We start from the raw sequence: 11,416 nt of genomic DNA on the forward strand, positions 1-11,416 counted from the left end.
TGTGAGCTGGAAGTTCTTTTGACGGAGGACATGACCCACAGAATCACATGGTGGGTGGGAGGAGCATCAGCCACCGCCATGGGGGTATGACTGAGCACCACGTCGGCCACCGCCGGGGTGGGCTCAGGCATCGGTTTGATGCACAGACCTACTCGTTTCGGTGGAAAAGTTGCCGACAGGGCGTAGTGGATTAGGCTCGCCATGCTGCAGCCACGGATAGATGCATTTGCCACATGAGTTGCCACCACCAATATCCATGATTAAGTAAGCGTCCGACAGAGACATCACTACCCGAAGAGCTTTTAAGTGATGAGAACGTTCAAGGAGATCATTCAATGCCAATATGAGGGCGCAAAGTGAGATAAAATGAGCACCATAGTAATAACAAATATTCAAATGAATACTTCAAAAGTGGCAAATGTTGGATTAGTTGACGTTTTAATTGCCGAAGGAAGCCCATCCAATTAGATTCAATTCGACTGTTTTGATTCCTTCAAAATGGAATCGAAATCGGATTAATTTCAGACGATTTCAGTTCGATTTTGAATCGGAATCATTGTTTTTAAATTATATATATTTCCAATCGAAACTATTAGTTTTGGTTTCAAATTTATGGAGATGGAATGGAAACAGAACTGCTCAGATTTCGATTCGGAACCATGGAGTCACTGATCGATTCGAATCGAATCATAGTAAGCTATTCATACGATAAACCATGATGATGGATTTGAAATCAGAATGGTTAAGTTACAAATATGGAGATAGAAAGTTATATAATATTTCATTTGCACTAAGAATACTTTCGACTGTTTAAATTAAGAATTCTCGTATTTCTTTTGGGCATAAATTATCCACCCCAAGCCCTAAAACCTCCAAGAAATCGACAAGGAGCAAAGAGACGAAGCGAGAAAAAGTCGTAATTGAAGATTAAATGAATGAAGGCGTTGAGGTCGTGGCAAGTGAGACGTCTTACGGCCCATGAGATCCTCTGCAAGACGCCTTGATGATACAATCAATCCAACTTGTGTCGTGAATGACCCACTTTATGAGCGACTGTGATAGCGAATTAGACTCGTGCAATTTGGGAGGGTTCCGAATCCGATCAGGTGAAAGGTTTGTGATGCCCGACGAAATAGGATTTCGCCTTTAAATTGTATGACGTCGCACAAGGTCAGCAAACTAAAGTGATCGTGGCCATCTATCCAAATGACGAGCGGTTCAAAAATTTGAACTTGATTCGCATACAGGCACGTTTTCAAACAAGTCATTCTGTCCATTACCCAAATAGATAAATTAGGAAGCATGATTAACTGTGAGACTTCCGACTTTAAACTAAGTAACACCCGCACTTTAACAATCAGCTTCACATGAATAATCAAATTCATTTCAAATACAATTTTAGACTGCAAGTTTTTTGAAGTTCGAGCTATTAAACCAGATTTAGCTGCTATCTCGCGTCATCTTTCCGTATGCTTGCAGCTAACCTGATCACACTACCGGTAGTGCAGAAATAAAAGGTCTGTTTAGAAGACATGCAACAGGAAATTATGATGATAGACCAAAGAGACTACACGAAGAGTTACCTAGTGTGGACGTTGTTGTTGAATGTCCTCAAGGTAAAAGCTTCAGTCAATGTGGTTCAGCCTAAAACAAATAATCCACACTCAATAGGTAGCTTCCAACGAGTGCAAAGGAGGCAATTCCACTGCATAACATCCGCAACTTGAGTCCACGAAACATGATATTCCTGTCTGCCGGAGACATCCCCGTAACTCTCTCTAGCCAGATTCCAGGGCGTTCCCATCTCAAAAGTTTCCTTTCCATGGCAATATACTGCACAAAAGACACCGAATAAACATGCATCATCAAGTATATTATCATGAAAAGGAAAAAAAGAAATTAGCTTTCAGTAGTGACTGAGAACTATCACGTTTCCGTCAATTAAAATTGCTGCAGAAATTGAATAATGATTTCAAGGTAACTTCAATTGTAGTCAGGTTAGAAGACTACATCATATCACTATTGTTGGTTGTTAGCCATCTCAGAAACACACATGGACAAGCTAACAAGGGCATTCTATAGTAGTATATTGTCATGGAAATTTATAATTTAAAATTTTCCATACATCATATATGTAGATACATTTCATCCATAAATTAATTAACCTATAAGAAACATAAAAATCACTGAGACTTTGGATGTATCTGTAGAACACTAATTCAAAATCAGAAAGCTAACAGTTCTGAGTCCATACATGTCACCATCATTTGATATGCCAAAGAAGCCGTGTAGATGATATATGCGTTCTAAAATTCCCAACATTAGGGTAAACAAGTCCAGATTGACTAGATGGACTGAGATAATCCAAGTTAACCCAACTACAATCAAACTAGAGTGGCAACTAAACTCAATCCAAATTAAGTAAATCAAATCCAATTAAAGCATGTCCAAACAGACCAGAATCCATCACAAACACCAGTTTTGATACTAGCAAAAACTGCAAATTATCTAGGAATCTACTGCCTTATTTGCAGCTAAACCACATTGGTGTGGCGGCCAGTGATATCTATGCACGGTCAAGTTTTTGTTTGAAAGGAGGATACTTCCAATCTAACCAAGGATTGCCATGTTGCTCAGTTTCGGACCGGTGTGCTATGCATAAAGGTATAGGTATGCACCATGCTGAGTCATGCTAACTGTTTCGGCACATACTTATGTTTAGACCCATGACCAAAAAAACATGGTTCCATGCCATTCCAGGAAGGCATCTGCGTGCCCCTTGAGAAAATACTATTTAGTCTAGTAATAATCTAACCCAACCATGTGATGAACGTACAGATGCAGTGTGAAGCCTTTCTGATAGTAAAAGCTTAACATTTAAATCTCCAAAAGAATTAATTTCAAATTTAAAAAATTGCTAGAATTTTTGTATGAGAATGCAAACTAATACCTTGGGTGTAACAATACAATGTGACCGAGTTTTGGCAGTGTCAAACGGGTGAGAAGCAGCGGCAGCTACCATTCCAGAAAACCCAGCAGCAAGACTTGAAGCCAGAGGGGAGACAGGGCCAACATCATCTATCGACCTAAATAAAATAAAACAGACAATTAGATGAACCAGCATTATGATTGTTCCATAGATAATTTTCTAATTAAAGCTTTCAAAACAAAAGCACACATTAGATCCAAAAATTCAATAGAACTTTGAAGATGAATACTGAGTGCTAAATTCTGCAATAATTATATTTTACAAGCTGGCTTTGCCCCTCTTAACAGACAATTCAATAGAACATTTTATATCCTAAAACTACCTCCAACGTAGGCCAGATCCAAATCCAGCAGTCAAAAAGGTGAAATGAGAGTATTCCATCTCCTACTGAAAAGAGAAAAGCCCACCTATCAGGCTACGGTATGGTTTTATCATGCAGCCGAACAATTTATTGAGGAATAGCACATTCAAAATCACACCAGTTAGGTTCAGTTTTCTAATCTATATAAGATGATATTCTTAATACAAAGGCACAACATTTCGTGTGCAGTAAATAACGAAAAGGCATTTATATTTACAACTATTTTAATTTTTTTTATCCCAAGAGATACCCTATCGAGGATGATGATTTTAGCTCAAAACAGTAGGTTTTATTGGAGCCCATATTCAAGATGTGAATTACTAATTATGCAAGTTCCAAGACAATCTTGCCTAATCAAAGGGTTAAATAATGGTTCTTTTTTAAAACAAGATATATAAGTAACTTCATTGCTGAAGGAACTAAAAAACTGAAAACCGATTAAGGGAAAGAACAGGGAGCATAACCAATTTGATCAACTTGTCCACATTCTCTGGAATATTAAGTAGTTTTTTCACTCCAATTTAATTGGATTGAAACAATGTAGAACAGGAATTCTATCATATTTTAAATGGTCAGCTCTCCTTATCAAACTTGATTTCCTGGAGGTCTAGCTTAGCCCATGACAACCAACATACTTTTTTATTAGATGAAAGTGCTCTTGACCGACCAAACTAGCCTGTCCAATATCCAGGGTAGATCCTACTTTGGAATAAATCATCAACAGGTCTGGTCATTTCTAGTCACATGTACGTGATCCTGATAGTAAATTTTAAGCTTGATTTGGATCCAAATCAATTGCAACCTATAACCCAGATCTGGAAACCCATCGACAGTTGACCTAAAATTAAAAAAGCTACAAGTCTGTGCTCAAAGCCTCATTCATTTGTTCACATGAAGTTACCCTCAAAATCACAACATAAGCCAATAAACATCCTACTTGGCATAGAAAAACCTAGTACTAATTACATAAGATATTTTAGTACAGTTGAAGCATATACTTTTTAACTTATATTTGTCAATCTGTATGCACACTGTAGTGTACTTCAATCAATAAAACACAGTGACTTATAAAAAAAGAGACTCGGATATAATTCTTATATATCTGAGAGTATTTCTTAGTTCATGATTAAAAGCAGATGCAGGAAACTAATATTTTTGAGAAGAATACTAATTAAATATAATGTAAATTCTGATAAGAACCTGGGTGGTGGATTCAAATCGAGAGCTTTCCAGTCAAGCATTGCTATGTGAAAGAATTGCCAGGTAGAAAAGAAAAAACCACCAAAAACACATTTTTGAGCTATTCCAGGTCGAAGTCCTCTCCATAAAGCACTCCATCCCTCCAATGATACAATTTTAGAAGGTTCTTTGACCTCAGAAGCAAATGGAGGCCTCCCAGAACCAGTCAGCATCCACGGATACTGCTTCAGCACACCACCAATGTCGATATGACTGGTCGAAAGAGTAGACAACATACCAAGAGTATTATTCCATGCCTTCATATTAGGAGTGGAACCAGGTAGTAATTTTGAAATAAGTGGAGTTGATTCTTGCATAACCCCAACAGAACCAAGTTTCCTAAGGAGAGAAGCAGAGGAGACCTGACTGCGAATTTTAAGAAGTTCAAATGGGGTACAAATAACAGCTTCCATGGCACCTGCTGCCATGCCTGCCAAAAAAGCCTCAGAAACATGCACATAGTTGTATGTTCTTCCATCTACCAAATACAACAAACACAGCATAAGAGTATTTAACAAGAAGAAAGAATATGGAGCTCACATGAACATACCATGACTACAGCATTACATAATTAGTATTCCCTCACATGTTTTATGAGGTGATCCCACACACACAAACTAACAAATACACAAATAATGCTCCATGACCTGCAGCATGTTGTGCTGCAATATTCCAGTCAATGTTTCAAAAGCATATTGGACAAAAACATGGTCAAAGGCTAGATCTATCCTAGCTCTCTGACTAGTATGTCTGGCAGATCTTAGCCATGACAAATTCAATGTTCCTAGAAGTAGTCTAGCTTCATCCATGAAACATGAAAGCTTGAAACAAGAAAGGAAGGAAAAGAAACCTATAAATAAGTAAAGCAAGCAACAGATAGAAGGAATTTCCCCAAAGGCTCAAATTAAGTTTTCTGATATGTCCTTTAACAAAAACACCAACCAATATTCATAACAAGAGAGAGAGAGAGAGAGAGAGAGAGAGAGAGAGTTTATTGAAGGAAAGGAAAGAGACTGTGAGAGCAAAGACTTGTCACTGATTTAGAATGGGAAAAAAAAGAGAGATGCAATAAAGAGAAAAATCTGCACCTGAAACTCATATTAATTTAATTCTGATATGCTTACCAAAAAAACCTACAATTAGGATTCATATTAAAAGCTTCAGAGCTGGAGTTAAAATTGTACTTCAAAAAAGTTTATGAAGTTATGGAATATTATCTTCTTTGCACTTCATTTTTATTTTTCCACATGAGAGAGATTGATGTCGGCACATATGAGGTTCTTGCCCAGACTCATTGAAGATTCAGATAGCTTGGTCTGTGCCTAGTGCTTAAAGCTTATTTCAATTAGTACAAGATGGACAAGACACTGAAAACAAATCACATCTCATGTTATTCAAGTGTGTATGTGTAAGTTGCACTAATGGTTTTCTTATTGACGCTTAAGAAAGATACCTTTGTAGTAAGCAGTTAATATCTCATAGGTTCCAAAACGTGATCCGAAACCAAAAAGCTTACCAAGTACCGACCATCCAAGGCCACTGTAAAAACCTAAAAGAAAAATAATAGGAATGAGAAAAGAAACCAAAATCAACAAAATAAAGAAAATATACCATTCAGAAAAATCTAGTAAAGAAGATTTCTTAAAACATAACTAAAGCAACTACAGTTATAATCTAGTTTTATTAATCTGTAATTTGTTGTAACATTATAATTATAAAATAAACATTTTAGATATTAAAAACAAATTATTTGAGTTATATAGTTCAACTTCTTGCTCTTCTTTAATCCTGCTAGTTCTACCACCACTATAAACTCTGATTCATATCTATATTCAATCAGCAATTATCTGTAACTTTACTCCTTAGATAATACCCATGACAGAGAATGAAACCAGATCGAGCTTCATAACTTTTTAAGAGCTATAAGTAGTGTAACCAATTGTTTAACAATCTTGTTTTGTACACGCAAGAGCAAGGACGTTCATGTTTCTAGAAACTGAAACTACTGCAGATGCAGTACAGGAAAAGCCTGGGATTACGGCAAGGTTGTGCACATTAAACATCCGCTAAAGCTGAATTGGTGGTAGCCTTGTTATTTGGGCTACCCACTATAGATATCCACGGATAAAAGAGATTTGATTTTAAAACCTCATCATATTTACTAAAAATATTGATGGAACCATGCCATACAACCAATTCTGTGACAATTATGACTAAGTCAAGAAGCTCAAGGCATAGAAACTAGGTTTTAAGGTAGTAACAAGGTTCAACAAAACAAGAGTACCAATCTGATGTGGGCAAACCAGATATGTCACACGGTCCAATTACCTAGTCAGAAACAAAGTAAATCTTCAACAACTTCACAGAATACTTTTTCGATACTCGTATAACTTAGCCATCGCAATAATCACATCAACTCATATTGGTAAACATACACTCAATAGACCTATTGAACAACAGATCCCAATTCAAGCCATCCCGTTTCCGTCTTTCTTGACAAACAACTCAAATGCCACAGAAAGAAATTGAAAAAGGATGCAACTTAGAACAAGCAATACCTGACAATCCTGAAACCATCCGAACCCTCTCGACCACCTGCCAAAGACCCACCTGTTGGCTTGACCCCGCACCAACCTGTTCATGCGCGAAATCTCGACGACTCATCATCGATCGAAAACAAAACCAGATATCAATACCTAACAAATCTATAGTAACATCACATCGATACGCAATAAAAGGGCAGGGATGGAGATGATACACATCCAATTTACCTGGAGGAGGGTTTTGAGGGTGTCGAGGGGATGGGTGAGGAACGCGGCACCGGCGACAGAGCCGGCCGCCGCCGCGGCGTGGCCGGCGAACAAGTTCTCTGTGAGGAGATCGAAGCCCATTTGATCAAATGCTGATCTACCGCCCCATCTCATCTCCGGAATCTGACGCCAGGGTTTTGACAGCTCGAGATTGGGGTTTACAACCGTTCGGCTGCGAGAGGTCTTAGGTCACCATTGGCCGTTGGATAAATGCTTTATGAGTTGTGCTTGAAGTAATAATTTATGCAGGCATTCATTTTACCCGCTTCATTGCGCGTGAAAGCAGAATGGGGCCGATGTGATGTAAGTCCCGGGTGTTGCCGTGGACGATTTCGATCTCAAATTAGGTAGTGAGTCGTGTTATCCATAATTACTTAAATAGCTTATATATATATATATATATATATATATATATATATATATATATATATATATATATATATATATATATATATATAGCCTTCGTATTCCATATAGTTTGGGCTCAAAGGATTTGTAGATATGAGAAATTGTCGAATCATGGCACACTGGATCAAATTAATTAGCTTCATAGGATTTGGCCAATTCCCAAACCAAACCCAGACGCACATTTGCAAGTGACGAGAAGAAATTGCTTCATGAACTAATATTGCTAAGGAAGCCCGAAGGAACATGTCGAAAGGCAGCACAGAAGTGGTGTCAAGAGCGTGCTGAGCCCAACAAGGTCGCCCCGTGCATGGAAGCCCACACGCCGAGCGTAACGACATCACGATAAGAACATGCTACAGAAGCGGCTTCAGCCACCTCTAGACACCTCTCCCCGACGTGCCACGCCTCGCTGCGACCTTCTTCCCACGTGTCCCCTCGCCTCGCCCGCCCCTTCACTTGTTATAACCCCTCCCCTCCTCCGGAACGGTTTCATCTCCGTTTCCTCCCGCGGTTGTCCATGAGAAGCCTCGCTGTGCAAGAAGGTTAAGAGAAAGAAGTAGGGTTGAGCGGGAACAGGTCGCGCCGCAGCCATGCCGCCCCGCAGGTTCGCCTTCGGCCGCACCGACGATGCCGTCCACCCGGATACCATGCGTGCCGCTCTCTCGGAGTTCATCGCCACCGCTCTCTTCGTCTTCGCCGCCGAGGGCTCCATTCTCTCTCTCGGTGAGTATGACTGTAGGCTTGGCTGCATGTGGACACCGAACGAGGCATGGATTCATGCATGCACGTTGTTGGTTGCAGGAAAGCTCTACAAGGACACCTCCACCGCAGGGGGGCTGGTGGTGGTGGCTATAGCCCACGCGCTAGCTTTGGCTGTAGCCGTGGCCATCGCCTTTAACATATCGGGTGGCCACGTCAATCCTGCGGTCACGCTCGGCGCTCTCGTCGGCGGCCGGATCTCCCTTGTGCGGGCGGTATTCTACTGGGTGGCGCAGCTACTCGGCGCCGTCGTAGCCGCCCTCCTCCTCAGGCTCGCGACCGGTGGCATGGTAACGATCCTTGGTCGTTCACATGCAGCGTGCCATTTATGTTGTAGATGGTGAAGTTGGTGGGTTTTCCTGTGACATGCAGAGGCCGGTTGGATTCTCGGTGGCGTCGGGCGTCAGTGATTGGCACGCCGTCCTGCTGGAGATAGTGATGACGTTCGGGCTGGTCTACACCGTCTACGCGACAGCGATCGACCCCAAGAGGGGGCACCTCGGCACCATCGCGCCTCTGGCCATTGGCTTCATCCTGGGCGCCAACATCCTTGCCGGGGGACCGTTCGACGGCGCGGCAATGAACCCGGCGAGGGCCTTCGGACCGGCACTTATCGGGTGGAGGTGGAAGCACCACTGGGTGTACTGGGTTGGCCCCTTCATAGGTGCAGCACTTGCAGGCGTTATGTATGAGTTCCTTATGATCCCAGCTGAGGCTCCTCGCACTCACCAGCCTTTGGCTCCTGAGGACTATTAGCCTCTCTCTCTCTCTCTCTCTCTCTCTCTCTCTCGTTGTGGGGTGTCTTTTTAGTACAGTATTTATCATCTTAAGGTAGGAATAACTGCTATAGTTAATAAATGTTAAACTGGCTTCCATATATGTATGTCTATATGCAATGCTTAGGCTGGAAATTTGGATGCTTATTTGTAACTTTCTAATCAGTGGAGCGAGTAGTATAAGCTGCCTGTTTCTCTGCAGTCCCACCATTTTTCCTTCGAGCTCTCCATGCTTTCTATATAATTCAGATTATAGTGATTGGCTTATGGGGGAGAAACCATTTTGGCTGAAAATTATAATGTATATGGCGTCTCCGTTTCATAGATTGTACGATCCTCTCTCGATTTATAAAAAAAATTAAATTATTTCACCGTACTCATATTATTAGGTTTTAGTGTCATCTCTCTCTCTCTTTTTTTTTGTTTATCCGATTTGAAATCTGATCTTAATTTTGATTTTATTATTTAATAATTGAAATCGAATTATATTGCTCTGGTGATCCGATTTAAGTTGGGGTTATCACAGCGATTAGGTTTTATTTTGATTTGAATATAACTGTAATCATTTTGCTTGTATTCAGATATAATAAATTGATTCAAAAATATAATAAATTCATTCAAAATAAAAAATATGATAAATCGAGTCGAACCAAACTGTGGTCATCTGGTGCGTCTTATATTTGGATCAACACCCCAATTCATATTAATTGAAGTTTTTTTTAACTTTTTTTCCAATGTATATTTGGATCAACGCCCCAATTCATATTAATTGGAGATTTTTTAACTATTTTTCCAATGTATATTTGGATCAGCATCCCAATTCATATTAATTGGAGATTTTTTAACCATCTTTCCAATGTGAAGGAGCTATCAACACCCCGATTCATATTAATTGGAGATTTTTTAACTATTTTTCCAATGTATATTTGGATCAACACCCCCAATTCATATTAATTGGAGGTTTTTAACCATCTTTCCAATGTGACGGAGCTAAGACGGCCGCGTGTGCTGAGACACATCAAATTTTAAATCCGTAAGCCAATTTGCTTTTGTGTTAAAAAAAAAACATTTGCATACAAACCTAAATCATCAAATTTTAAATCCATAAGCCAATTAAAATATTTACTTTGTGTTAAAAAAAAGAGAAAACATTTGTATACGAACCTACATCAAATTTTAAATTCGTAAGCCAATTAAAATATTTACTTTTGTGTTAAAAAAAAAGAAAAAACATTTGTATACAAACCTACTTGGTGTCCCAGTCTACGTGGTGAGCTCAGGTTAGTCAACAGAATGTTCAATTGCACCTCACCTCATTCTATCACTGAAATATAGTGATACATATCCAATATTGTATAAAAGTTTAGATTCAGAGTCATCCTCCTAGTAAACTGATGGCAAATCCAGAGTTATCATCTTAGTAATTGCTGGTAATGCATTTCACCAGAATTATCACTAAAATCCACACACACACACTATACATATATACCCACATGCTACTTCTCTTATTGTGTATAAATAGTAAGTTTCTATTCACATCAACTTCATTAAAATTTAAAATTATATTATAGTTAATATCAATTTTGTTATACTAGATACGAGGAACTTAAATATATTCTGATAACGAAGTAACATAGATGATTTTATCTCAATGAAATGTATAAAGGTACTATTATTTCATTAGAATATCAAGTTATTATGTGATTTTGAGTGATAAATATTATATTAATATTATATTTTGATTATTTGATCAAATTGCTTTATGATTTGATCAATTTAAAAGAGTTTATATTTAATCATTTAAAAAATTATCAAATACAAAATATTTTAAATTTTTCAATGATGTCAATTGAGATGGTAAACATCTTGAACATTGGTAACATATTCTTGAAATCTAATCAATACTACTTATTTTTATAAAAAAAATAGATTACTTGCTGTTGTCCTTAAAATTCTTAAGAATTTTTTTAATATTCTTATATTAGTAGATTTATTCATGACTACGAGTACGTTAAAACCAATAGATTTTTCAATAAATTTGGAAGGTCATATCATTTAATTTCTTTGAAGAATA

General features: G+C 38.6%; 2 protein-coding genes across 4 annotated transcripts; one reads left to right on the forward strand and one right to left on the reverse strand.

Annotated features, from left to right (window-relative positions):
* Positions 1-1,191: 1,191 nt before the first annotated feature.
* On the reverse strand, positions 1,192-7,612 carry LOC103982688 (uncharacterized). 3 transcript variants are annotated; one of them, XM_065178579.1, is made up of 7 exons: positions 7,361-7,612; positions 7,148-7,223; positions 6,106-6,138; positions 4,551-5,067; positions 2,951-3,086; positions 1,584-1,833; positions 1,192-1,493 (listed from the first exon to the last, which is right to left on the reverse strand). In XM_065178579.1, exons 1-6 carry the CDS (start codon positions 7,511-7,513, stop codon positions 1,645-1,647), a joined length of 1,104 nt encoding a protein of 367 aa, XP_065034651.1. In that variant the 5' UTR covers positions 7,514-7,612; the 3' UTR covers positions 1,192-1,493; positions 1,584-1,644. The 3 variants fall into 3 exon arrangements, with proteins under 3 accessions (XP_065034651.1, XP_065034650.1, XP_065034652.1); XM_065178578.1 differs by having other exon boundaries at positions 6,043-6,138; XM_065178580.1 differs by lacking the exon at positions 6,106-6,138.
* Positions 7,613-8,318: 706 nt separating this feature from the next.
* Positions 8,319-9,496, forward strand: LOC135672634 (aquaporin TIP3-1-like). Its single transcript, XM_065181134.1, has 3 exons — positions 8,319-8,530; positions 8,609-8,856; positions 8,939-9,496. The coding sequence occupies exons 1-3, from the start codon at positions 8,398-8,400 to the stop codon at positions 9,320-9,322; spliced, it is 765 nt and encodes a 254-aa protein (XP_065037206.1). The 5' UTR covers positions 8,319-8,397; the 3' UTR covers positions 9,323-9,496.
* The last annotated feature ends 1,920 nt before the right edge of the window (positions 9,497-11,416 follow it).

Source organism: Musa acuminata, chromosome BXJ1-4 (assembly GCF_036884655.1).
Source record: "Musa acuminata AAA Group cultivar baxijiao chromosome BXJ1-4, Cavendish_Baxijiao_AAA, whole genome shotgun sequence".
Lineage (NCBI taxonomy): Eukaryota > Viridiplantae > Streptophyta > Magnoliopsida > Zingiberales > Musaceae > Musa > Musa acuminata.